At 38.8% G+C, this 27,602-nt stretch overlaps 2 protein-coding genes across 6 annotated transcripts in view; both read left to right on the top strand.

Moving 5' to 3' along the window:
- Positions 1–13,448, top strand: part of dnajc6 (DnaJ heat shock protein family (Hsp40) member C6) — an 81,131-nt gene extending 67,683 nt beyond the window's left edge. For all 5 annotated transcript variants that reach the window (XM_062978221.1, XM_062978222.1, XM_003220130.4 and 2 more), the window contains 5 exons: positions 553–687; positions 4,731–4,997; positions 6,641–6,786; positions 9,454–9,630; positions 10,850–13,448. In XM_062978221.1, the coding sequence (XP_062834291.1) occupies positions 553–687; positions 4,731–4,997; positions 6,641–6,786; positions 9,454–9,630; positions 10,850–10,951 (827 nt within the window). In that variant the 3' untranslated portion in view covers positions 10,952–13,448. The remainder of the gene's footprint in view (positions 1–552; positions 688–4,730; positions 4,998–6,640; positions 6,787–9,453; positions 9,631–10,849) is intronic.
- Positions 13,449–17,081: 3,633 nt separating this feature from the next.
- leprot (leptin receptor overlapping transcript) lies at positions 17,082–27,172 on the top strand. Its single transcript, XM_003220155.4, has 4 exons — positions 17,082–17,220; positions 20,506–20,581; positions 21,654–21,840; positions 25,129–27,172. The coding sequence occupies exons 1-4, from the start codon at positions 17,205–17,207 to the stop codon at positions 25,243–25,245; spliced, it is 396 nt and encodes a 131-aa protein (XP_003220203.1). The 5' UTR covers positions 17,082–17,204; the 3' UTR covers positions 25,246–27,172.
- The last annotated feature ends 430 nt before the right edge of the window (positions 27,173–27,602 follow it).

Here is a 27,602-nt window from a genome sequence, read left to right as displayed (position 1 = left end):
ACACATTTTAATTTCACTAATTTAGCCCATAGATAAAGAGCTCATATGCAAAGAAAACCAAAACAATGAACAAGATCTGCTTAAAGGTGTTACAGAAATCTGGATGAACTGTAAAATTTGATATACAGGAATTCGGGTTTTTTTTGTAAGCCTGAAAATGTCTAATGGTTACAATGCTGCTACAATTACACAATTGTTAAAAGGCAATTCATAAACACGAACAACGTTATGCTCTTTAGAGTCTGTTCATTTGATGGCAAAATTTAATGAGGGAGCAGCCCAAACATTGCCGTCTCTAATGTTCTTTGCCAAAAATAATGTGGACTTTTGCTGTAACATTGTCAGTGCAGTACTCCTTCTTAAATGTATTTTCTATGTGAGATTTGAAGAGCAATTTTATCTCCAAATCATAACTCATAACATTCTCAAATTAGTATGTTGCTGTTTCTTTGTGCATTGAGATAACACAATGACACAAGTAGCAATTATATTAATTTTAATTCTTATAGTCATTTAATTTGCATTTGACAAGCCTCTTCTTTTTATTCACAGGTGGCCTGGGTAAGGGGAGCAAATCAGCTGCTACCAGCCCTACAGGCTCCATGCATAGCACTCCTACCCACCAAGCCAAACCACAAACCCTGGATCCTTTTGCTGACCTGGGGACTCTTGGAGCAAATCTAGCAGGTTCGTATGAGCATAACACTTGCTTGCAATGGAATCACATAATCACAGCTGCACTTGAAACTAGACCATTAAAAGAGACCAGAGTGAATAGTAAGCAACTGCTTGAAAATAAGTAGCCATTTTTCTTACATGGCCCTTTTAATTTGGGCAGTGTAGGGTATTGTGGCACTATTACAATATTCATTATATATTGAGCATTGGCACGAAAAGAAAATGGAAAGGGATGGTGGTCTGAGAAGGATGTGAGGGACAGGGTTTTTTTTTTCCAAAAAGAGTTGAAAGTCATTTTTTAATATGATGGCAAGAGTCAGAAAGTGATATCCCAAAGAGGTATTTATACTCCCAATAGAAATGTTTGCACTGTAAACAATTTTCTCTAGTAGGTCTTGGATTGAAAGTTTTTGTGGGGAAATAGAGGCCAAGGAACAAGCAGGCCAGGAGGCAACTTGAAGTGACTGAGAGTGAAGAAGGATTTAGTTTTAGGGCAAGGTCAGTAACTGCAATAAATCAGACACCCCCAGAAGCCCCGTTAACTGCTCCCCAAAAAGTAGAGAAGGGAACCAAAGCCAGAAATGACTAGAAACACATGTCTGACTTTTAAAAAATAGATTTAAAAACTATTTAAAAGGTGAGCCGTCAAAGGCTTTCATGGCTGGAATCACTGGGTTGCTGTGAGTTTTCCAGGCCGTATGGCCACATTCCAGAAGCATTATTTCCTGAAGTTTCACCCACATCTATTGCAGGCAGCCTCAGCGGTTGTGAGGTCTGTTGGAAACTAAGCAAGTGGGGCTTATATATCTGTGGAAAACCCAGGGTGAGAGAAAGAATTCTTGTCTCTTTGAGGCAAGTGTGAATGTTGCAATTGGCCACCTTGATTAGCATTGAATAGCCTTGCAGCTTCAAAGCCTGCCTGGAGGAATCCTCCGAAGCAAGAAAAAAATCCCTTCTATTTTTCACCAGAAGAAGAGCAGATGAGAAAATCTATAATGTCCAAAGACTGCAAAAACAACTTGGAAGGAGAGAGAACATGGAGCCCCAGATTTGCATTTTGTTCATCCCTGCTTTACAGTATCCTAACATGTCAAATTCTCACATTTCCCCAATTTAATTGATATTTTAATATTGCTTCAAGCTTGTCATCATTTTTTTTTCACTCAGATGAAAAATGATATTTACCAAAAGCAAAATTAGGTGGCATAGGAATAAAATTTTATGCTTCCATTTAAGTGGCAAGAATCCATGTAGCTTTACAAACAGAACATTACCACAAGACTGCATTTCGAGACAAAAAAAATTCATGATATTACTTAATGCAATGTAGGAACACCTTAATATCCTTTTTATATTAAATATTTTCCCACAGTGTGTGTATCGTACCTATTATTATTATTATTATGTTTATTTGTATCCCACTTTTTCCCACAAGAAGACTCAAAGCAGCTTACATTAAAAGCATTTAAATACAATTTAAAATCTACAGATATACAAACATTAAAACAGAATTAAACATCAATGCTATTAAAAATTCACACATAAAATCCATAAAAACATATTCAAAGCTAAAAAACCACAGCATCCCCTGACATAGCAGTTTTATGTTTCTTAAAAACTTAGGGAAGTACTATCTAGAACAAACTAGCAGATAATTCTAAGTACTTCACCAAATCCCATGCTTCCATGCAGGCCCGTAGCCAGGATTTTGATTTTTTTTGGGGGGGGGGGGGGCTGAATCAGAGTGAGAGAGGATCTACCCTAGCAAACCTTTTGTATCGTTATCCCAATAACCCCCTGCATATGGGATATATTGAGCATGGTGATCAGATCATGATATGAATAAACATAACAGTTTAAATAATAAATGCAAGACCTTATCATGGGGCACCCTGAGAATTTTTTAGGGGGTGACTGAAGCCCCTCAAGCCCCCCCCCCCCCCCCCCCGGCTACATGCCTGCTTCCATGTGTTGAGCCATATTGGTTAAAGAGGTATCAGACTGCTATAACTCTGGAAGCACTTCTAGACCCCATTCACACAACTGAATAAAATCCCAAATTTTCTGCTTTGAACTGGAATATGTGGGCATGTGGACTTAGAAAACCCAGTTCAAAGCAGATATTGTGGGATTTTTTTTATTTATTTACAGTATTTATATTCCGCCCTTCTCACCCCGAAGGGGACTCAGGGCGGATTATATTATACACATATAGGGCAAACATTCAATGCCTATATACACATAGAATCGAGACAAAGACAGACGCCTTGATATATGGCTGTGTGAAACAGCCCTTAGATACTTTTGGTACTTACTGCTTAAAAAAAGCAGACAGTATATTGTAGAATGGGATTTTGTGGAAAATCACCCACCTATCTACCACTTCATTTATATCCCATCTTTCTCTAGACTGGGACTCAAGGTGGTTGAAAAGGCAAAAAATACAATGAACACACATAGAGTAAAAAACATACAATGTTATGTTTAAAACAATATTGAACAATGCACTTAAAATCATACTTTAAAACAAAGGTAGGACACAATTGAACATTCCCTGTGCTATTTGAGCACATGCAAATCCTTTAATAGAACTGTTGGTAAATTATTTTGCACAGGCTTAATAGTGTAAGAGAGGTTTTATTCCTTGCAGTTTAAGCTGTTGTGTCTAATGGGATTTACTACAGTAAGTACTTTGCCACCCAACATTACCTTTTTATTGTTATTTTATAAGTTCTGGTCAATCAGTGATGACTGAACATGCTATATTCAGGAAAAGAGTAAAGACTTGGCTGTGCGAGCAGGCGTTTGGATAAGTGCAATAGAGAACCAATGTAACTGTAGCAACTCAACAACAACTTTGACTTGGTTTCATGCTTTTAATGGTTTTTATAGTACTGTATTTATATGTTTATTTGGGTTTTATATATGATGCATTGTGTTTTTACCTGTTTGTATATTCGGCATTGAATTTTGCCATATTGTGAGCCACTTTGAGTCTTCTTCGGGGTGAGAGAAAACAGAATATAAATATAGTAAATAAATAAATGAAATAAATATCCTAGACAGAGGTTCTCTCACATTCAGATTTCAAATGATTTGTGCATTTATGAGACTGTGCAAATTCTATCACCTAAATGTAGGGCATAATAAACAGGTCTGATATTGATAATATTAGGGATACAGATGAAAGATAAATGAAAACAATAACATGTAATAAATTATTTTTACTTTACAATATTTTTTCATTCTGTTGGGATTTTTTTTCTAATTCCCCTTTTTCATAAATGGATTTCACCCCTCCTGTGACAGTTTTTTGGATTCTAATTTCTACCATGCCAGCACCAGCTTGAATTTCTCCCTTGCTGTGTACTGCCTCATCTTCTTAAATGTCATGTTTATTCTGAAATCAGTGTTCTTGCTCCCCTCTGCTGGCTTTTTGTGGCTCTGCAGGATCAAAATGAAAAATGTGCCTGATGTCACGTAGTTGTGCTTCTTCTTCTTCTTCTGTTTTAATATGTAAGGAGTTGTGTAATTTTAAAGAACATACAAAAATATGCAGACTTAAACACCTGCATAGACAAAGAAACAGTGATAATTGGGATATCTTTTATTTACCTAATGATAGTAAGTGTGTATAATGATTTGGATGTTGGACTAGGACTCTAGAGAACAGGGTCTGAATCCCTGCTTGGCCATGGAAATCCATGGGTGACTTTGGCCAGTCACACACTGAGAAAGACAAAGGCTCTCTGAATAAACCTCAGCATGTTTCAGGGACTTCAGGTTTTTTTTAAAAAAAAAATTCCTTTATGTAATCTTAAATGTCAAGAATAGAAGAGATACAGAAATTCAGAAATTCACAAAAGAGGTTATTTTGCACATTACTTTGAATCCTGGCAAAACTGTCTGGCAGATAAGAAGCCTAGAAGTATCCACTATTGCCATTAACATTTAGCTAAGCTTAAAATACAAGTATAGCATCCATTTCTTATTCTGGATTCCTATTAAGCAGACCAAACTATTAACATGCAGCACTTTGCTTCGTATTTCAGGTTGTCCTTCCTTTGCCAGCAAGCCCAGCACACCTACGGGAATGGGAGGAGGATTTCCTCCTATGGGATCACCACAGAAACCATCTCCCCAGCCAATGGGAGGTGGCAGCTGGCAACAGGGCACTGGATACTCCTGGCCACAATCGCAGACCAAACCCCAACAAAGCATGCCACATTCCTCTCCACAAAATAAGCCCAACTATAATGTGAGCTTTTCTGCAATGCCGGGTGGTCAGAATGACCGTGGAAAAGGGCCAAGCAGTGCTGGTAAACAGAATTTTTAAACTCTTACATTTTCTTGTAAAATTGATGTAATTCTGTAGGTAGGGAATGAATACAGTAGTCTCACTTATCCAACATAAACGGGCTGGCAGAACATTGGATAAGTGAATATGTTGGATAATAATGAGGGATTAAGGAAAAGCCTATTAAACATCAAATTAGGTTATGATTTTACAAATTAAGCACCAAAACATCATAATTTGACAGAAAAAGTAGTTCAATACGCAGTAATGCTATGTAGTAATTACTGTATTTACGAATTTAGCACCAAAATATCACGATGTATTGAAAACATTGACTACAAAAATGTGTTGGATAATCCAGAACGTCGGATAAGTGAGACTCTACTGTACTTCCAAACTGAGGAGTTTTATCCAGCATATTTGAAATTAATCTAGATACTCTGGTTCTAACAATATATGGAGCCTTTGCTAAATGTAGTAATCCTAGATTTAGTTCTCTTTCTGAGCCCACTAATGTTCTGCCATTATCATTAGTTACATATGATATCATGCTAGGAGATCTTCCCACAGCCGGTGGGATGTGATATTGGGAAGAGAGTGGGATCTGAGCTTTATTCCAAGCCCCATTCAAAGATGTTTGCAACAACACATTCAGAGAACCTCTGCATCAGCTTATGCAATTAAACTCATCAAACAAGATGAGCAAACAGTATAAGGCATTAAATTTTTGCTTCTCATTATTAAAGAAATACTTCCATCTTGAATTACTATGTGATTTCAAAATAAAAATGGGAGAGAAGACTTGCTTATGCATAGTTCAGAAAACAGTTTTTAACTGCCAATTTGCACATTATATGGGACTCAGTAAGTGAATTCCTGTTTAACCTTTTCAACTGTTTTGAAGGTTCACAACATTCTAGCTGGCAGAGAAGATGTTAAAATAGTTCCCTCCCCATACTATAGAGGAAAAATGCTCGTGCCCTCTAAAACATGTTTAGCTCCAGGTTGTATTTCAGGAAGTACAACCATCCTGACACATTTGTGATTTTGACTTTTATAGTTTTGATTATTCATGGATTTGATTTGAAATGTCATCTCTAGGAAACTCTAGGTCATCCAATGCAAGACTATAGCCAGAATTTTTTTTTTTTGGGGGGGGGGGGACTTTTTTAAAAGCAATTCATGAAGAATAGTTCCATAACACAAATTAATTTAGAAATCAGGCTCCATCAATAAACATCAGTGGACATCCATGGGGATTTGGTTAACCAGTTAAAATTCATGAGTAAACCATGTTTTTTTTTTTTACTGAAATTTTTCGGGGAGGGGGGGTCGAACTCCTAACCTTCCCCCTTGGCTACAGCCCTGATTCAATGCAATTGTATGTTCAGCTTCCAGTGGAAGTTGACAGTAGAGTTGTGCAGGAAAACGTAGAAATTTCTAGACAGGTGTTCTCAAAGGTTAAAAAAAAACCTTTTCATTTTGCGAATTCATTTGTGATTTTTCACTTTCACTGGGGTTCTGTGCCCCTAACCCCAGCGAATGTGGAGGGCTGAGTGTAGTTATCTGTTAATGATTTTGGGGTATCGTATCAGTTGTATCTTCCTAAATCAGGAATAAAATTAACTAGTTGTGTTTTTTAACTTATTTATTTTGCTCATCAAGATTCCAAACCAAAAATGGCTGCTGATTTTGAAGACCTCTTATCTGGTCAAGGATTTAATGCCCAGAAAGACAAAAAAGGACCAAGAACAATAGCAGAGATGCGGAAAGAAGAAATGGCCAAGGAGATGGACCCTGAAAAGTTAAAAGTAAGCTGCATGCATAAAATACTTAACATATAATTCAATACTTTGACCTGTTTGAATAATTAAACAAAGTAAAATTTAAACCTTTAGAAGTATTTGATACTGTTTTGTCTAATACAACAATCCTGTAGCATTTTTTCAGGAACTATGTTTTCAAGGTATGTGATTAAATTCCTTTCCAGGTTACCTACAGGATTGCTATCTCCCGTATAATTTGGCCCAAACTATAATTTGGGGATGGCTACTCCAGCCTGCCAGAACTGTCAAAAGGACCTTTTGACTGGCTATCCGAAGACTGTGGAATAACCTGCCAGAAGAGCTCTGACAGCTAAATGAGCTCTCAGAATTTAAAAACCATCTAAAAGACCTATCACTTCTGGCAGGCCTACCCAGCAAATTTTAGTCAGGAATTTTAAACTTGAATCTTATATTTAATCTTTGCTGTGTATATTTTAATATGTATTTTGTAGAAATACGTTTTAATATGTGTATTTTGTAGAATGTTTTTAGATGATTGTGTGTTTTTAGCAATGTTGTTACCTGCCTCGAGTCATGACGAGAGGCGGGTAAGAAAAAAAATCTTCCTCTTCTTCTTCTTCTTCTTCTTCTTCTTCTTCTTCTTCTTCTTATTATTATTATTATTATTATTATTATTATTATTATTATTATTTTCTGTTTCCAAAATTCAGTGTCTGCATGAGAGACTGATAGTAAAAAAAAGAAAGAAAACAAAACAAAAACTACTGGAATTTCATTTCTAAAGATAGGAGGGTGGCAGAAACCTGGGAAGAGCTGGAACTATTCCAAACGTTTTGCCCTCCCAAATTCATTTTAGCTCAAAATTGACATACACATCTCTGACAGTAATAGATATACTTGAGGATTTGATGTGGCCTTCCTTTCAAATTAAAACAATTCACCTCTCCCACACCTGTTAAGCCCAACAATTTCATAAGGTTTCCTTAGGCAAAGACTACTCAGATATGTTTTGCTAGTTCCTTCCTCTGAAATGCAGTCTACAACACCTGTATTTGTTGGCATCCTCCCATCCAAGCACTAGCCAAAGTTGACCATGCTTTGCTTCCAAGATCAGATGGGATCTAGTCTGCAAGGACTGCAAGACCAGTGATAAGGCTGCATGCAGCCCACAGCCCAACTGTGGTATAAATAGAGAGGAAATATGTCTGGGTGCATCAACATATGAGTAAAATTCTACTAAGCATGTTTGCTTTCTATTTATTCCACAGTTGAGTCTTAGATTGCATGCAGCTCTATCACTAGTTTTGAAGCCCTATAACAAAACAAGACCAAGAACAACACATAAAGAAGATCAGAATTATTTGGAAGCCTTTAAAAGCAGCACAGCTCTTCTACAGCAAATCATGGGTCTTTAGTGCAGAACTGTGCATTTTTTCCTGCCATTAGAATTCTGCAGAAAGGACACTACTCAATTTTTTAAAAAATCTCTGTCCCCTCAGTTAAAAAGGCAAAGATCTAGGGACTTATGAATCATTGTTCCTAGATTTATTCATGAGACCATTTATTCTCTTCATCTTTTTTTTCTTTCTGGCAGCAATAGTTCAGGGAATCATGAGCTATAAAAACACACCTGGTGGGGTGCGGTGCTGCACTTTGTCCATTCCTGTTTAATGTGTGTTTATGCATAAGACAGTCACTTCTGATTTGGGAGGGGGATGTACCACACTCTTTTTGGATCCCTACAATGGACCAGAGAACAAAATTAGCCTTTATGTCTGTGTGTATGCATTATGCACTGATGTATCTAAAAGGTCACAGCTCTTACATAATGGATTACATCTAAATAAGAATGGTTAGGGAACACTATCTTACTGTGATAATCATTAATGAGATTTTTGTGATAATTATGTTCTTGGCTATTAGCACCGTGGATCATTGAGATAAATCTTTCCTGAAGGATTAAACACTGATTAGTACTGTCCCAATAACTGTACATGCTTTGAATATGAACGATAACATCTAAAGGTCCTAGATGATCAGGAAATCGAGACTAATTGATTCAGGATAACTTTTCATGGACCATAGTCCATTTGTCATGCATGTGAAGAAGTAAGTTGTAGTCCATGAAAGTTTGTACTGAAATAAACTGATTAAAGATACCATAAGACCCCCTTCTTTCTAAACTGGTACAGACTAACACTGCTATTACTTTGAAAATTTGTTATCTTTTTCAGTGTACATGTGTACATGTATATACACAGACTTATTCCCAGTATATTTATTTCCCTTGACTTCTTGAGACATTTACCTTTGGTGCAGGCTATTCTCCTTGGTCCACAAGTGTTATTCTTCTGTTAGATGCATTCATTGTCTTTTAAAAATCTTTTATTTTAGCCCCACAGTTGTAATTTGAATGAAGCTACCCTGTTCCTTACTTTTAACTGGCTCGTATGTTTATTTTGAAGCAAGTCTAGAAGAAACAATATATAGGGCACAATATATTCCCATTACCCTCTGGGTACTGCTGGATTGACACTCCCATCAATCCTAGCCAGCATATCCAAGGATGAAGAAAAATATGTATTGCAACAGTATTCACCCTTGCTCTAATCAATCAAATATAAACATATTGATACATTTCAATTTGAATGTTGTCTTGAAGTTTGTTTAAAATTATATCTGTCTGCACAGATCTTAGAATGGATTGAAGGGAAAGAAAGAAACATAAGAGCACTGCTATCTACAATGCATACGGTGCTATGGGAGGGAGAAACAAAATGGAAACAAGTGGGCATGGCAGATCTCGTCACTCCAGAGCAAGTGAAGAAGGTTTACCGTAAAGCAGTGCTTGTTGTTCATCCAGATAAAGTAAGTGATGATATTTTAGATTACCAACCTTTCTTACCTAACCAACTGATTGGTATAAGATGCTCACGCTGTGATTTGTTCTCAGAAAATGATCAAATGGTATTAGTTACAGACTCAGTCCAAGAAGATTTGCTGCCTTAAGGAAAGAAGACATCCCCTCTCCAATTTCATGTGCAGAGGCTGAGAACTTAATCTTTCTCCCACAATTTGGACCTGCACAACCTGTGGGCCTCCAGATTTTTTGGACTTCAGCTCCCAGAATTCCTGACCATTGGCCAAGCTGGTTAGCTCTTCTGGGAGTTAGGAGTTCCAAAACCTAAAGGGCCACACCTTGTACAGGCCACCGTACACTGTAGAATTAAAACAGTTTAACACCACTTTAATTACAATGGGTAATTAAATCAAATAACTATGGAATCATGAGAGTTGTAGTTTCACAAGGTCCTTTGCCTTCCCTAGTAAAGAGTGCTGCTTCCTGGGGTGTTTTCCTCATTCTCTTTAATTGCCAGACTTTGCTGATTCCCTATAAGACTTTTACCACTGCATGGCAATGCTGGGGAAAAGTTTATCTTTACTGTTGTCTTCTTAATAATAGGAAAAACTCATTTGTATGCAGATTTGAAAATAGGTTAGAAGCAGGAAACTAACTGAAGATTCTGTAGATTACTGTATACTCTCACCAGTTTACTAGCGATAAATGAGTGTGTATCAAGAGTATGATCAGCTTTTGGTTAGGACAGAATAGGGCATAAACTACTTATATGAGTTGCTGTGAGTTTTCCGGGCTGTATGGCCATCATGCTTCAACAACACATTGGTTGAACTAATTATATGTTACAAAATATATACATAGATTAGATTTGAAACCATATTGCATTTGAGACATATGAATAAATATATAAATGATATACAACAATAGTTTCTTATTCATGTTTCATAAGACATTTGTTTTTTAACTCCAAAATAACTCATAGGTGGGGAAATACAGGCATGGGAAGGTTTCAGAGACAAGTGATTTTTTTACTTATTTGCTCTAAAGGCTTTTGTTGGCCCCATGATTTGCTCATATTTGTACAATAAATACAAAGTAATGTCTTGTTAATCACTTTCCATGTGAACAGTGGAATCCTCCAACACCTTTTAAAATATTTGAGATTGATCTTGCTATTTTATATCCTAAGCTACCTTAATTAATTCGTTGTTTTTTTCCCCCTTCTAGGCTACAGGACAGCCATATGAACAATATGCAAAAATGATTTTTATGGAGCTCAATGATGCCTGGTCAGAATTTGAAAACCAAGGCCAAAAGCCCTTGTATTAGTGTACTCCTCAGACATTGCTGTAGACCTGTGCTAGTGCTTGTATAGTTCCTTGCCACAAGATTTTCACAATTGAACTGATACCTGGCTGGAAATGTGAAAATAGTAAATCTAGTCCTAATACTGAAAACTTTCCTCATGGAGAGGGGAAGGCTATTTTTTGCACCTGCCATGACTTATAAAGGCAAAGAAAGAGTTCTTGGCATTAATATAATAGTGTTAATTCAGGGTGAAACAGGGTAGGTAAGGAGACATTCCAGCAAACTGGGATAGTTTTCTAGGAATGTGAGGTAAAATAAATGGCTTCTTCTGACCTTAACCAAGTGGACCCTGTGCCATGAGGGATGTGGCATACTCTTGAAAGTTTGCATCCAAGACAAACTTCCTCCAAATGTTCATTCATATCCAGCTATTCTCCATACACTATCTTTCATAATTTGACCCCTCAGTTATTGGCTGTAGTATGTTTTTGAATCTGACAGCTTGGCAATTGGTTGTCTCTGGCAACTTACTGCTGCCTTAAGCATAGTACTGTATTTCATGTTTCAGACAAGCAAATAACCAGGCATTCCACACTACCATAGAATCTGTGGGATGTCTTTAAATTATTTAAATTATTGAATATGTTATGCAGACAGAATCCAGTTTGAAGATGATACCCAAATTGACATAGTACTGAGTTGACTATCGAGTACTGATAAAAAGTGAGAATACATATTTTGCAAAAGCTTTTAAAAATCCTCAATTGAAATAATGTTTTATGACTCCACACAAAAACAAAGAGGAATCCTTTCTTCCCCTTCAAGATGTTGAAGTTATGCCTTTCTTCACAGTTTATTAAATGAAAAGTTAAAAATATCCAATGTTTCCCACTGCAATTGTGAAGAGACATAGTTTCACCTTCTAAATCTCTTGGCTAATTGAAAACTTTCTTGGTGTGATTATGTTAGAGCAGAAAAGCAGTAAAAAATAAAATAAATCAAATCTACTTACCTGCAAAAGATATATTGGCCCAGTAAGCAATAATGTTCATATATTCACATGGTAGTGTCTGAAAAGATAAAATGAAAGTTATGTTCTTTTTCATTGTCTTACAAAACTAATTTCATATAGCACTTTTTTCCTTTTTGTAAAGGTTTTTTCCTTTTGCAGAAAACAATTGTAAAGGCAGTTTTATTTACTGACATCTGAATGAAATCTAGTCCCTCGTGCATGAGGGGGATTAATATGATGTGCTCATTTCCTCTTCAAGCAGTTGACATTCGGTCAATTTGAAATGACAGCTATGAAGAACTGAAGTTCCTTGAAGAGAACCACTGTGTTGATGAGCTTCTGAAATGACATCAGTTTTTGACTACAAAATATTTTCGGTTTGTTGAAGGCATGGTGGCATGAAAGCCCCATCATACACTGGATCCTGCTACACAACCTATTTCCTCATGAGTACTGTTTAGCAGTGGTGCTCAACCTGGGTCCCCAGATGTTTTTGGCCTTCAACTCCCAGAAATCCTAACAGCTGGTAAACTGGCTGGGATTTCTGGGAGTTGTAGGCCAAAAACATCTGGGGACCCCCGGTTGAGAACCACTGGTTTAGTGGTAGACTAGACACTAGATTCACTACATGAGAAAAGTGGTTATCAATATTTTCACTAAGCAGCTAGTGAACAGGCAGAAAGGTTTCCATATACATTCTTAAACAGAGAATTCTGGTGTGAAAATCTTTTGTCAAATTGATGTTTTTAAAAGACAATCTGTTTTTTGTTGTCCTGGTTTTCTAGTGGGGGAAACCCCTTTCTGCAGATACAGCATGTCAACCAGCCTACATTTATTTTTTATATCAATGCCATCTTTTTGTTGTTTTAATCCATTATTTATTGCCATTTACTGCCAATGTGAAACAAAACATCAAGTTCTCCTTTTTATATTAACATTGAACAACTATAACAAACTGGATGTTATTTATTAACATATAATGATATGTTTTGATCAAGTATGTGCTTGTCTATTAAAAACATTTTGGAATGTGAATCATGTTCCCGTGAATTGTTTTACTCTTTCATCAACATCTGTAGATATTGTGTGAATTATGCTTATGATATACAAATGGTTTAAATTCATGTAGCATACATTTTTGAAATTCCAAAAATGACACTAGCTTTGTACATTACATTTAACTGGTTTATTTTTTTAAAGCCCTGGATAACTCAGTTTTTCCCAAAATAGAAGTTATCATTGAAACATCTAGTTCAATAAAAGGAAAAGAAAACACCACCTTTAATTCTAGTGTGTTTAAGGTGCACAAAAGCAAGCCTTGCTACTGAATTCCTTCATCTTACCCTCCTTTTTCTTTTGGATATATCTGATAGTTACAAAACTTGTCATTGTTCAGGTTTACTGTCTGATTAAAACCTTTACTGTATTTTTTGGTGTAAATATACAATATACGCAATTGTGACTGGTCTAAAATATTTGTATATATTAAAAATTGCAAAGAACTCAGTCCATTTTATTTGTATTTCATCCTTCATAAACAAGGAAAGTTTCAGGTGGTAAAATATGACCACCACAGTGATATTGTGGGTAGAAGGAGGATGTTATCCATTCTGACTATATTGTGGGAACTGTTCTGATCCTGTTTACAAGCAAACAAGCCACTGAACTTTGGGTGGAATCTTTACATTTACATGGTGGCACAGTGGGTTAAACTCTTGTGCTGGCAGGACTGATGACTTGAAGGTTGGGTTGTTGACCTGAAGGTTGCCCGCTCAAATCCAACCCAGGGAGAGTGTGGATGAGCTCCCTCTGTCAGCTCCAGCTCCCCGTGTAGGGACATGAGAGAAGCCTTCTACAAGGATGGTAAAACATCAAAAACATTTTGGTGTCCCCTGGGCAACGTCCTTGCAGATGGCCAGTTCTGTCACACAAGAAGCGACTTGCAGTTTCTGAAGTTGCTCCTGACACGGGGGGGGGGGGGGGGGGGGGTAACCAGGGTTCATTTACACTGTGGAATTAATGCAGTTTGGCACCACTTTTAACTGCTATGTCTGAATGAGATGGAGTCATAGGAGTTACAGTTTTACAAGATTTTTAGCCTTCTCTTCTCAAAAGTTCTGGTACCTCACCAAACTAAAAACTCCAGGATTTCATAACATTGTGTCATAGCAATTAAGGCACTTCAAACTACATTAATTCTACAGCCTCAGAAAGTGTCCCAAGTGCTTTCATTCTCCTTGTGTGATTTAGTGAAATAAAAGATTTTATTTATTATTTATTTATTTATTTATTTATTTATTTACAACATTTATATCCCGTCCTTCTCACCCGAAAGGACTCAGGGCGGCTTACAAAAATTGGCAAAATTTAATGCCCTGAATACAATCATAAAAACAAAACAGTAACAGATATATTAATAACATCGTTAAAACACATTATAAAACCTTAAAAAGTATATATAATTAATTCCATTCGTCCGAGATCCTCATTCTTCATCCTTAAATCAGTCCATGTCAACTTTGTCATTTACTCATCAAAAGCTTGGGCACATAACCATGTTTTCACAGCCCTTCTGAATCCCAGCAGGGTAGGAGCCTGTCGGATATCTCCAGGGAGGGCGTTCCACAGCCGGGGAGCCACCACCGAGAAGGCCCTGTCCCTCGTTCCCACCAGCCGCGCCTGTGAGACAGGTGGGACCGAGAGCAGGGCCTCTCCAGATGATCTTAGTGATCTTACTGGTTCATAGGAGGAGATACGTTCAGACAAGTAGATTGGGCCAGAACCGTTTAGGGCTGTATAGGTCAAGACCAGCACTTTGAATTGGGCTCGGTAGCATATCGGCAGCCAGTGGAGCTGGCTTAGCAGGGGGGTTGTGCGCTCCCTGTAAGCTGCCCCAGTTATTAATCTGGCTGCCGCCCGTTGTACTAGTTGGAGCTTCCGGGCCTTCTTCAAAGGCAACCCCACGTAGAGCGCGTTGCAGTAGTCCAAACGAGCTGTAACCAGAGCGTGGACCACTGTGGCCAAGTCAGACCTCCCAAGGAACGGGCGCAGCTGGCGCACAAGACGGAGTTGTGTGAAGGCTCCCCTGGCCACCGCCGAGACCTGGGGATCCAGGCTCAGCGATGAGTCCAGGATCACCCCCAGACGTCAGGGGGAGTGAGACCCCGTCCAACACAGGCTGTAACCCTATTCCCTGTTCAGCCTTACGACTGACCAGGAGGACCTCTGTCTTGTCTGGATTCAATTTCAATTTGTTAGCCCTCATCCAGTCCGACACAGCGGCCAGACACCGGTTCACTTTACCACTTTACAGCATAGATAGCATTCGGTGCAGTCAGTCTTCCATATCCATATTCATCGATCCATGGATTCAACCATCCACAACCATCCACAACCAAAAAATACCCCCCCCCCATTTTATATTAGGGAGATCATTTTACTACCCAATGTATACAATGAGATTTGAGCACCCACAGCTTTTGTTATTCAAGAACTTTAGGATACAAGGGTCCACTATTTCAGAATCGGGCAATATGTAGAGGCAATAGGAGGGGCAGCAGTTTGTACACATCTTGCTGCTTCATATCAACAACATACGTATGAAGCTGAAAAAGCAAAAGATAAATCACCACTGACCAAGAGGTTGTTGGTTCGAAGCCCGGGTCAGGTTGAGCTCCTGACCATTAGTAACCCTCGCTCACTGTCCACCTGAGCAGCTCGAAAACAGCTGTGTCTGTGATTAGAGGATTCTAGGTAACACTTAATGGGGGGGGGGAGGCTAATTTAACTTAATTTATGACACCATAAAACTGCCAGCAGAGTGCGAAGAATATGAGGAAGTCAAAAAGAACTCAGTGTCACAGTGGATTATGAAGTGGTAGCAACCCCTGTGGCTGGAATCGAACATATCCTCATGAAGCCGGAAGCTGGAGAATATTATTAGCCTCTACTGTCTGTCTATGTCATGTCCCCAAACTAAGGCCCTCCAAGGTCATTTATCTGACCTCACCCTTAGTTTTAGACTTAGGCTCACCTTAAGTCTGAAATGATTTGAAGGCACACAACAACAACAATCCTATCTCATTGGCCAGAAGCAGGCCCACACTTCCCATTGGAGTCCAGATAGGTTTATGTTGGTTGAAATTGTTTTTTGCACTACAAATAAGACATGTGCAGTGTGCGTAGGAATTTGTTTGTATTTTTTACAAACTATAGTTTGAGGACCCCTGGTCTATGTGATATGTCTGATAATAGCATTGCATGCTGTTCTGTTCTGTCTGTCCAAAAACAGCATTGTATGTTTGCCGTGTATGTGTACTGTGATCCGCACTGAGTCCCCTTGGGGAAATAGGGTGGAATATAAGTAAAGTGTTGTATTATTATTATTATTTCCCTTGATGTATGGTAAGAACAGGAGCATCCGGTGGCGAAGTGTGTTAAAGCGCTGAGCTGCTGAACTTGCAGGCCGAAAGGTCCCAGGTTCAAATGTGGGGAGCGGAGTGAGCGCCCGCTGTTAGCTCCAGCTTCTGCCAACCTAGCAGTTTGAAAACATGCAAATGTGAGTAGATCGATAGGTACCGCTCCAGCGGGAAGCTAACGGTGTTCCATGCAGTCATGCTGGCCACATGACCTTGGAGGTGTCTACGGACAACTCTTCGGCTTAGAAATGGAGATGAGCACTAACCCCCAGAATCGGACACGATTCTATGGTAAGGACACTTTTCCTCTGGGTGGAGTTTGTCTTTACTCTCCTGGCTTGTTCATGGAGCTCTTCTGGTGCCTGTGGTGGCGTAGCCATTGAAGTGCTGGACTTCTCTAAAAACTACCATGTCAGACTACGCAGACTACCTAGTTCCAACAAACCTCACAACCTCTGAGGATGCTTGCCAAAGATGTGGGTGAAACCTCAGGAGAGAATGTTTCCGGAACATGGCCATACAGCCCGAAAAACCCACAGCAACCCAGTGATTCCGCTCATGAAAGCCTTCGAGAATTCCTGAAGGGAATGTCTGAGGAAGGTTTCTGAGACTTCCTGAGGAAAAACCCGCTGACTGCCTCCTATTCCCACGGCCATATTTTTGTGCCCTTTACACCTTGCTTATCCATTAAGACAGGCTTGCTTTCCCCTTTCCTCCTTCCTGCGGGAAGGGAAAGGGTTAGGCGCGCAAGCACCACGTGAAGGGGGAAGAGCTTGCGCCTGGCTCTCCGCCTCCTCGCCTTCGCAACCCGGAAAGCAGCCCCGGCCACGAAAGCGGGGCGGGCATGGCGGGGATTAAAGGTACAAGCCCCTCTTCTGCTTCATCCTCCTCTTCTTCGTCGTCGTCTTCTTCTCCCCTTGGCTCCCATGCCCACCCCTTGGGCGAGTTCCTTCGGGCGCCTTTGCCTCTCTCTTTCACCGCCCCTGTCGTCGGGAGGCTCAGGCGTGCGCGCGCTCTCTCTCTGTCTGCGCCCCCGCTTTGGAAAGATGCTGCTTGTTGTTTCAAAGCTCCTCGACGACTCTGGTATCCGCTGAGGTTTGGTTCCAGGACCCTCGTGGATACCCGAGACCGTGGATGCTCCAGTCTCATTATCTACAACGGCGTAGGAATAAAATGAGGCCCTTGATATGAAATGGCCAAAATATAAAGTTTCCCTTGTATGCTTCAAGGCGTGGATAATAGAACCCGTGGATACGGGGGGACTGTTGTATTTTGGGGCTTGTGCGCACAGTAAGAGAGATGGAAGGCTACGCCAGGACTGGGCTGGAGAACTTTTTTATTGGCCCCCTCTACACTACTCTGTAATCCAGTTTCTGGATGACATATATTTGCTTCAAACTCATATTATATAGCAGTGTAGACCAGGCATGGGCAAACTTCGCCCCTCCTGGTGTTTTGGACTTCAACTCCCGGTAGGCTGTTAGGAATGGTGGGAGTTGAAGTCCAAAACACCAGGAAGGCCGAAGTTTGCCCATGCCTGGTGTAGATCCATATAATCCAGTTTAAAGCAGACAATGTTCATTCAGAAACTGGGTGATATGTTCAGTGTAGATGGGACCTGAGACCTCTTCCACACAACTGAATAAAATCCCACATTATCTGCTTTGAACTGGGATATATGGCAGTCTGGCCTCTGATAACCCAGTTCAAAGCAGATATTGTGGGTTATTCTGCCTTGATGTTCTGGGTTATATGGTTGTGTAGAAGGGCCGCGAGTCCCCTTCGGGAGAAAAAAGTGGGATATAACTTGCATATTGTCGTAATAACACTGCCTGTCTTATCATTTTTTTGTCTTTGTTGTTATATTGAGGGTAAGGTCCCTGTCCCGTCTAGTCCTCACATATTTGTTGTTTCTAAATATTCTTCATGTGCCTTTCTTTTCCCACACGCTTTCCCTTTTCTCTTTGTGTCTTCTTTGAAAACAAGAAAGTTTGAGAATCCGGTGGACCTGATTCCTGCATAGAGCAGGGCGGCTCCTTCTTGGGGAAATAAATGGTTGGAACAGGAAACGCAGACTGGCGCGACTGGTCCTTTGGGGCAGGGCAAAGCAGCCTTGGCAACGAAACCAGTTTTGGAAGGCCTTACTTTCTGTTTTGGACTGCAGTTCCCCTCTGGGTGGGATGGCCGGAGGCTTCTGGGAGCTGTAGTCCACAAATTAAGCTTTCTAGACATTCCCTCATCCTGAAAACTAATAAGATAGGAGAGTTCTGGTTCCTATGGATCTGGATCAGGCACGGCTGTTAAGAATTGTGGGAATTGAAGTCCAATACCCGGAGGGCCAAAGTTTGCCCATGCCTGATCTGGATACACTCACTTCTTAGCTCACTTGCTTTGTTTTGAAAATGTTTATTCCATGGCTGTTTGATCTGTGTGTGTCTCTGATTACTAGTTAAACTATTTAACATTTCTGTGCAAACTTCTCTCTTTGTTGTTGTTATTAACTGCTTTCTAGCCAACTTCGCTTTATGTCAGCCCCATGAATGAGAGACCACCAGCAAACCTATTCTCAGATGTTTACCTCAGTTAATCATATGGCTTTCTAGAGTTTGCTAGATTGCAACTCTCTTCATAGGCTATGCTAGCAGAGGCCTCATCTACACTGTCATTATAATGCAGGAGCCCCGGTAGCGTAGTGGGTTAAACCCTTGTGCTGGCAGCACTGCTGACCAACAGGTCGGCGGTTTGAATCCGTGAAGAGCAGGTGAGGTTCCTCTGTCAGCTCCAGCTTCCCATGCGGGGACATGAGAGAAGCCTCCCACAGGATGGTAAAACATCAAACATCCGGGCGTCCCCTGGGCAACATCCTTGCAGACGACCAATTCTCTCACACCAGAAGCGACTTGTAGTTTCTGAAGTCGCTCCTGATACGAAATAAATTATAATGCAGATTTACCTATATTATGTGACAGTGATATAATGCATTCAACTGATATAATCCAGTTTAATTCAATTCAGTCTTTATTATATGAGTCTACATGGCAGTGTAAATGGGACCAGAAATGACAGAACTTGTGGTCCAATAACAGCTGAAAGGCCATGTGGTCCACATTTCTATGTAAATGAAAGGATCAGGAAGTTAGTTTAAAATATTTTCTAAGATGAAATCTTTTATTGAGTAACAGCAATAGTTCATTCATATTTTATTTGGAGTGGGGGAGGTTTGTGTTTTTTTGTGTGTCAGGAGCGACTTGAGAAACTGCAAGTTGCTTCTGGTGTGAGAGAATTGGCCATCTGCAAGGATGTTGCCCAGGGGATGCCTGGATATTTTGATATTTTTACCATCCTTGTGGGAGGCTTCTCTCATGTCTCCGCATGGAGCTGGAGATGATAAAGGGAGCTCATCCGCGCTCTCCCCGGGTTGGATTCGAACCTGGCAGCCTTCAGGTCAGCAACCCAACCTTCAAGTCAGAAGGCTTTAACCCACTACACCATCGGGAGCTCCACACTATACTCTTATCCATTTTTTTTCCTTCTATTTTCTTGTCACAACAAAATCTTGCTAAAAGATGAAAAAGGCAAAATAGATACACACTCTTGCAGGTGTGTTAGCACTAACAGAAAGCAATTTTGGAAACTGAAAGCGACATGACTACAAAACGTTTAAATGCTGTAAAATCAACATAGCAGCAACACTTCTATTTGGCCACCTCCAAAGCATAGAATACATTATGCAAATCTCTGAAACTTCACTGGCTTCTATGTCGGGCAAAGATGTTAATATTCATACAGGAGAAAAAAATGTGACAACTTTAGAGTCACAGGCCTACATTCTGTCAGTTAGGATAGCACTGAAGAGTTTTAATGCAGGCAGAGGCCACATTGAGGACTAAGTGTAAAGAAACTTGGTGCAAATATCATATTATCTTCCTTAACAACAGAAAACTAACTTCCTTTGCAAACATTAACAGGATTAGGAAGCTGCTGCACATTTAATATAAACACTGGGATGCTTTGTGTACTTTCATCAGTTTTACAGCAGACAATATGTTATATGTTAGTAACCTGATAGTGATTTTTACAAATAAATGTGGTGATTTCTACAAATTAATGTGGTGATTTCAATTCTTTTATTTCTATTTTTCCAGCCTTGGTTTTGCTGTCATTTACTGGTGTCATTGGCCTGACATTTCTTATGTTGGGATGTGCCTTGGAACGTTATGGGTAAGAACGCATTGATAATTTATATGTGTGTGTGTATTTCTTGTTTTATATATGTTTACATTGACTCTAACCTAAGGCAACTATATCAAAGGGTTTTCTTGGATAGATTATTTCAAAAAAGGGTTGCCATTGCCTTCCTCTGAAGCTGAGAGTGTAACTTACCCAGGGACCCTATAGTTCAGATGGGGTTCAAACCCTTGTCTCCCAGAATCCTGATCCATCATTCAAATCATTATACCACACCAGAAACAACCATTTATTTTGTCCTGACCAAACTCATTTGGAATAAATGATTTTTTCTATTTCAGTAAGTCATGACAGTTTGTCCACAGTGCTCCAGGTGTTGATAATCACAGGGCCTGCTTTTAAGATTAGTTCAGAAACTGTTAATTCTTGTTTCCTAGTTAGGATAGAGTGCCAAAAACACATAACAGTGATCCTAAAAATTGTGCACTGGCTTCCCATATGTTATAGATGAAATCAGAAGTTTTAACATTGGTATATATCAGGCATCCTAAAGCTGCAGCTCTCCAGCTATTTGGGCCTCCAACTCCCAGTAGTCCAAGCCAGCATGTTCAATTGTCAGGGATTCTGGGAGTTGGGAGCCCAAACAGATGGAAGGCCACAGTTTGAGGATGCCTGGTGTATAAATAATTCTGAACAATCCGGGACCAGCCTATTTGAGGATCTAATTTTCACTCTATTCCTGTCTCAAACATTGCATTCAGCTCTGGTAGCTTTCATGCATAGAGGAAGGGGCTTATTTGCTCTGGAAATCACTAGAAATCTAACTAAAAAGGCACTCAAGCCCCTCACATGCCTTTGTTCAAAGGCACACTGTGGAGTTTGTGGCATTCTCTGGTATGTTTGTGAAAGGCACATCCTGATGAATTTGCAGGAGGCAGAGCATCCCATCCAATTATGAAAATTACTCATCCCAACATTATGGTTCAGTATGTTACACCCTTGCATGTAGCTTGCATATGTATGGGTGTGTCACTGGGGATGAAACTAAGTTATAAAGTTACTTTTCAAACTTACTGTTGCATTCTTTGCCTTTGTCATTCTGCAGGGTCTACTGGCCATTATTTGTCTTGATATTCTACTTCATAAGCCCCATTCCTCACTTCATTGCAAAAAGAGTCAGTGATGACACAGATGCTGCAAGCAGTGGCTGCATAGAACTGGCATACTTTTTCACTACGGGAATTGTGGTTTCTGCCTTTGGATTTCCTATCATTCTTGCCCGTGTTGAACTGGTAAGATCTCAAACCAAGATAATGCAAGTTGATTTGTGTAACTTTTGTTTTATGTGCCATAATGTTTTGTCTCTCAGTTAGCGTTTGTGTTGGATATAACACATTGGGAGCAGGTGAATGCAGCATCTATAGACAAAAATGCACTTTTCAGGCCCATGACTGAAGACTTTCCTGGCACATCGTTGTACAATATGACCCTTGTATTTCCAGATTTTGCATGGATATGCATGGCTACAGACAATAATGACCCCTATTGAAGTGAAAAACTTCTGGCCTAGTAATATCATAGAATTGAACTTGAGGACCTAGAAATTGCCTAGAGATGACTTTTTTCAGGCATGGATAAATGAAATCTCAAATATGGGACTTGTGGATATGGGGGATCATACTGCATTCTCTGAGTTGTGTGAAGCAAGAATGATGGGACAGTACAACAGTACTGAGCAGAAGAATGTACAAGTGCTGCATTCTCTTTTATCTCTCACATTGGCTGTCTTGCTTCTTATATCAAGATGAGAAATGTCTGTCCATTCCAGTCTCCCACACTTATGGTAGAGCTCAAATATTCCTCAAGTGCTTCCCTTCCCATTTTTTCTCACCTTTACTCCTTGTTCAACTTGAGAACAACGAAGTTTGAGAGTTCTGTGATTAAGAAAGATTATTAAAAAATAATAAATGTTAATTTCAACATTTTCCTGAAGCACTTCAACTTGCCCTAATGACACAGTAAGTAATACAATTGTACCACTAGAGAGCACTCTAGCTCCTTCATGTTTCTTACCAAAGATATTGTGGTAGTGGCTAGCAATGCAAAACATCTGGAAAGTTTCAGATCATGAAATAATTTTTTTCACATTCTTTTCCCTCTTTCTTTTATTTAGTTTTTTTTACTCTTGATTATAAGGAAGTAAAAAAAAAAAACCAACCTCTCAGCAACTTTCCCCATCATCATTCAACATCATGCTTATTTTATTTTTGCTCGCACACAAATAGATTTACATTGCCCAGGGAGCTCTATTGGTGCAATGGTATAAAAGTGCATTAAACAAAGAAAGAAGGAAATGATTATGGCTTTATATTCCTCCTGCTGATCCTGCCTTCTAGGAATCTTCTAGCGTGCTTTTGAATAATCTTGTCCCCACGATCAAAACTCCACTTAAATGTATTCACTATATTACACACTTTACACTCTCCTGGAAATAACTTGAAGTCCTACCTCACTCCAATTCTCTTGAGAATGTTTGAGCACTTTCTCCTTCTACGCTCCCAAAGGGCACCATATTACAATATCACTGCACTTTCACCTAGACAGTCCTCCCATTTTATTCCACTTCTCCTAAATGGTGGTCCCTCTATGTCATCATTCTATGTTTTAAATTGGTTTTTACTGTTATTATATTGTATTATTTGGTTTTAATGTATTTTATTTGGTTGAAGATGCTGTTTTTATATGTATTTTACTTTGCTTCTTATTTGTTTCTTGGGCTTGGCCCTTGTTAGCTGCCCCAAGTCCCTGCGGGTAGATGGAGGCGGGTTAGAAAAATAAAGTTATTATTATTATTGGATGGTATAGATCAGGCATGGATAAACTTTGGGCCTCCAGTTGTTTTGGACTTCAACTCCCACAGTTCCTAACAGCTTCAAGCCCAAAGCTGTTAGGAATTGTGGGAGTTGAAGTCCAAAACACCTGGAGGGCTGAAGTTTGCCCATGCCTGGTATAGATGTCTCTGGGACTACCTGGACGTCTTCTGTGCCTGTTCTACCTTTCAACCACTAATTGACCTCTGACTACTGACTTCTTAAAATAACCTGGCTAATTACGTATGTTCTTGCTCTCTATCAGGACATTCACCTGTTTTGAAAAGGTCCAAATAATGTCCCTTTATAAAGCGCCTGACCATGAAACATTTTTTGACTCTTTGACCATACTAAATTGTATTTTCTACTCACCTCTGCCTATATAAACAAGCAGATCTCCCCATAGTAACTTTTACACTTAACTTGAAGTCTTTCTTTCACAGCAGCTGTTTCCAAAGCAGCCATGCCTTTCTTATGGCCAATACATAGTAGCAAAGTCAGGTTTCTAGACTATTTTATGATCATATACATTCACTCACTGGTACCCAGAGAATATAAGTATTATAAAACATAAACAAATAAAAATGTAGTATTTCCCTAATGAGGAATCTGATGCAAGTGAAAAGAAAACAAAGGCAGTGTTCTATCGCTGTTCCTTGTAGTCCAGATCCTATCAGGTCTGACCAGGGTCTTGCAACAATATTAGCAAAATGTTGCAACATCCCGCCCTCCAGCAGAAGTAATGCCACACTGATAGCATGTGTCTCTCAAAATATTTTCCCTCGGATGTTTGTGGCTCTCCAATTCCTCCAGTGTTATTCTATGATATGCTTTTAGTATTGGGTTGGCTGCTGTTCATGTTTCAGGTACCCACAGAACATATCCTCTGCAGTAAAAACAGTAGTTTTTTTTATATTCCGATACATTTGAAAGTAGTTTCCCAGCTCGAGTTTCTAAGAGTGTTTCTAACTCTTGAGTGTGATTCTGTGCTAGTGTACTGAGCAGTAAGCCCCATTTGATTTAATTGGAACTTAGTCTTGAAAATAAATATAAACAATAAAGACTGTACTGTTGACAACCCAGTCGGCTACCCTAGCAATGATATCACTAGGGTAATTGTACCTTTGGTTTTGATTCCGAAGACATTTACAGAAGTATGAATCTTATGTAACAATAATATTATTAAAGCATATTCAAAATGGTCTTTAAATCACCATTCTGAAAAATAAAATACAGAATTTTTAGTCCAAATTGGAATGGAGAAGAGAAACAATACAGGAGGGGTAATGGCTCAGGTCTCCAAATCTCTTATGATGGCTGGGAAGTTTTGAGTTGTTTTGATAGGAGTGTGGCTAGCTGCCTATAAATTATTTTTCATAGTCATAAATTCTGTTTTTGATGGAAAAAACTCATAATGTCTTATAATCATTTCCTTATTTGCTTTCTTCATCAATTTTATTTTACATTATCAAGGGCTAATAATTGTTCTAAATATCAGTGCATTTCAGCAATTATCTTACTGCTATAATTACCTTAATTATATAATGGCAATGTTTTACTTTGGTTGGTTCATACTCAAAATTTGCTGTTTGATCTTAAGCGCTTTTAGCATGCTGATGTTGTATTTCTTTGTGCCTCTCTAATGCTGAAAATAATATATGCTTTTGATCAGTTCACAAAGTTATTATTTTTAAACATCTTATATTTCAGATCAAGTGGGGAGCTTGTGCCCTTGTGCTGGCTGGCAACGCTGTAATTTTCCTTACCGTTCTAGGCTTTTTTGTTCTTTTTGGCAGAGGAGATGATTTTACCTGGGAACAGTGGTAGACTTCAGTATGATCTGGATCTGCACTACCTAACACACATGGACCTTAACTATTGACTTGGCATTTACAGTGCATTGTAATTGTGTGTATATACAATGTATATATGTGCATATGTTAACCTATATTAAGTACATGCATGTATAGTCATACAAAGTTTGAAATGAAAATAGCCTTTAGGCAAAATCCAACAGTGCATTGTGATATCCAACACCAGCAACACTAAAAGCACCAGCAGCACACTGAATTACCTGCTCTGGAGAATCTCTACATTTTTGGAACAATTTGTAGGATGGATGGATGGAGTAGGAGCTGCAGGAAGAGGAATGTCACTCATTCTGCCAGAGGCAACAGCAATCAGCTGAAGAAAAAAATTAGATTTTGACTTTGATATTTTGAGTGATTATAAACACAGGTAATTCATTGCATTCCAAAGACTGGTGTATGTGTTTAGTATAATGTGTGTAATCTACTATAGCATCTGAAGATTTTGGAAGGGACCCCTTTCAGACACATTCTTTGGGGAAAAAACAGGGTATAAAAAGTGGGATTGTAATTGATTGATCAGTTGATTTTAGCATACATATTGCAGTTTGTGATTGGAAGCTAAGCAGGCTTGAGTCTGTTTAGTACTTGAATGGAATTGCCAAGAAATGCCAAGAGATGTAGGTTATATTTCAAAGCAAAGCAAAGACAAACCGCATCTGAGTTTTCCTTGCCTAAGAAAACCCTATGAAAACAATGTATTCGCCATAAGTCAACAGACAACGTAAAGCCACATAAACACATAGGGTTTTCCCTGGTATTTGCAATTGATACAACAATTCCTTTTTTGGTGTTGTTTATTACACTATAGTAAAACATCTTGAGCCTTAAGAAATAGAAAATAAAATCTCTTAAAAGATCAACAGATTTGATTTTGTTCCAGTACTGATATAACTGTTCTCTAATAGAACTCTCTGTTGACAACTATTTTTAAGTAAAATGGAGCATCCATCCCATCCATCATAATTCACACAATTTTTAATTACTCAGTCTTAAAAATGATTTTTCAGCTTTCTCCTCCCCTCCCCCAAAAGGTTTTACATGCCTACATTTAGAATATATATATATATATATATATATATATATATATATATATATATATATATTAGTTTTGAATTCAGTGATATAATTGTGAAATGTTCTTTCACATGGTGGATTACATTCATAATTTTACTCAGACAGATTAACAAACTCTTTCCATCCATAGGAGACTTCCAGTCCATCAAAAGACACCCACTGACAGCAAAGAGCATATTTTCATTGATTCCATTGCAGACCCCAGTGCTGTCCCATATCACATTCTGAAGTAGTAACTGAGTATCCAGAGAGTGAAATAGAAGTTAGTGTGAACTACAAAGAGAAGGCAAGATAGACAAATATTGTGTACCCCCTTCCTTTCTGCCTGTTGGAGTGCTTCTTTTTAAAATGGTAACAAAATGGCAAACTTTCCCTCTCTTTCCTTTGTAAATTCTGATTGCTGTTGCTTGCCTGTTGCAATTTGTTTGAAATGGGTTTAACTGCTAAGCTTATAAGGATTCCAGATGGCTTGATACTGAGAAGTTCCAAGTTTGTTAACCTGTTTGTACTGAACATTCATCTACTTCAGTGTTTTCCATGATAGTAAACCTCGAAGTGCCTTTACCTCCCAAGATTATTGTGGTTGAAGAAAATTTGTGCATTATGTAATATGTGTTTTTGCAATCTGATCTTTCAACAAACCAGCTGCTTTGTATTTGCTCTTGTTTAACCTTTTCTATATTTTATATCTGCAATTCTGTAACTTTATTATAAACTGTATCATTTGAAGTACTAAAATCATGCACTATTGGAATGTAATTGTGAACAGAAACAAGATTCAAACTCTAATAAAACTAAACTTTAAAATATCATTGCCATTAATTTTGTAATACATCTGTCTCTTTCCATTTTATTTCAAACGGGAAGAAGCGCAAGATCACACTGACCTCTTACAAAGTAAGCACAGGCGAAATTAAAGATAAATAAAGATCATCTTCAAAGCACAATAGAACAAAAGTTCAAAAACAATTTGCTCTTCAAATTTGGACAATTGTTGCTGAAGCTTAGTTTAAAACATGCATATGCTCTTATATAATATCTTGCACTTATCAAAACTGATGAATAGAGGAAGGAATTGCTCATCCATGCTTGAGTTTCACACAATATACTTTCATTTTAAACACTTGGTGGCAAGTGTTATTCTAGGATTGAGTGGTTAATGCAACATTTTTGTCATTTGTAATAGGCTAAAAAACATTTTATCAAGCGGTTTGACCTTTGAAGACATGCTTCTTTTTT

The sequence above is a fragment of the Anolis carolinensis genome, chromosome 4, assembly GCF_035594765.1.
Source record: "Anolis carolinensis isolate JA03-04 chromosome 4, rAnoCar3.1.pri, whole genome shotgun sequence".
NCBI lineage: Eukaryota > Metazoa > Chordata > Lepidosauria > Squamata > Dactyloidae > Anolis > Anolis carolinensis.
Note: the sequence above shows the minus strand (reverse complement) of the source record. Positions and strands in the feature narration are given on the sequence as shown.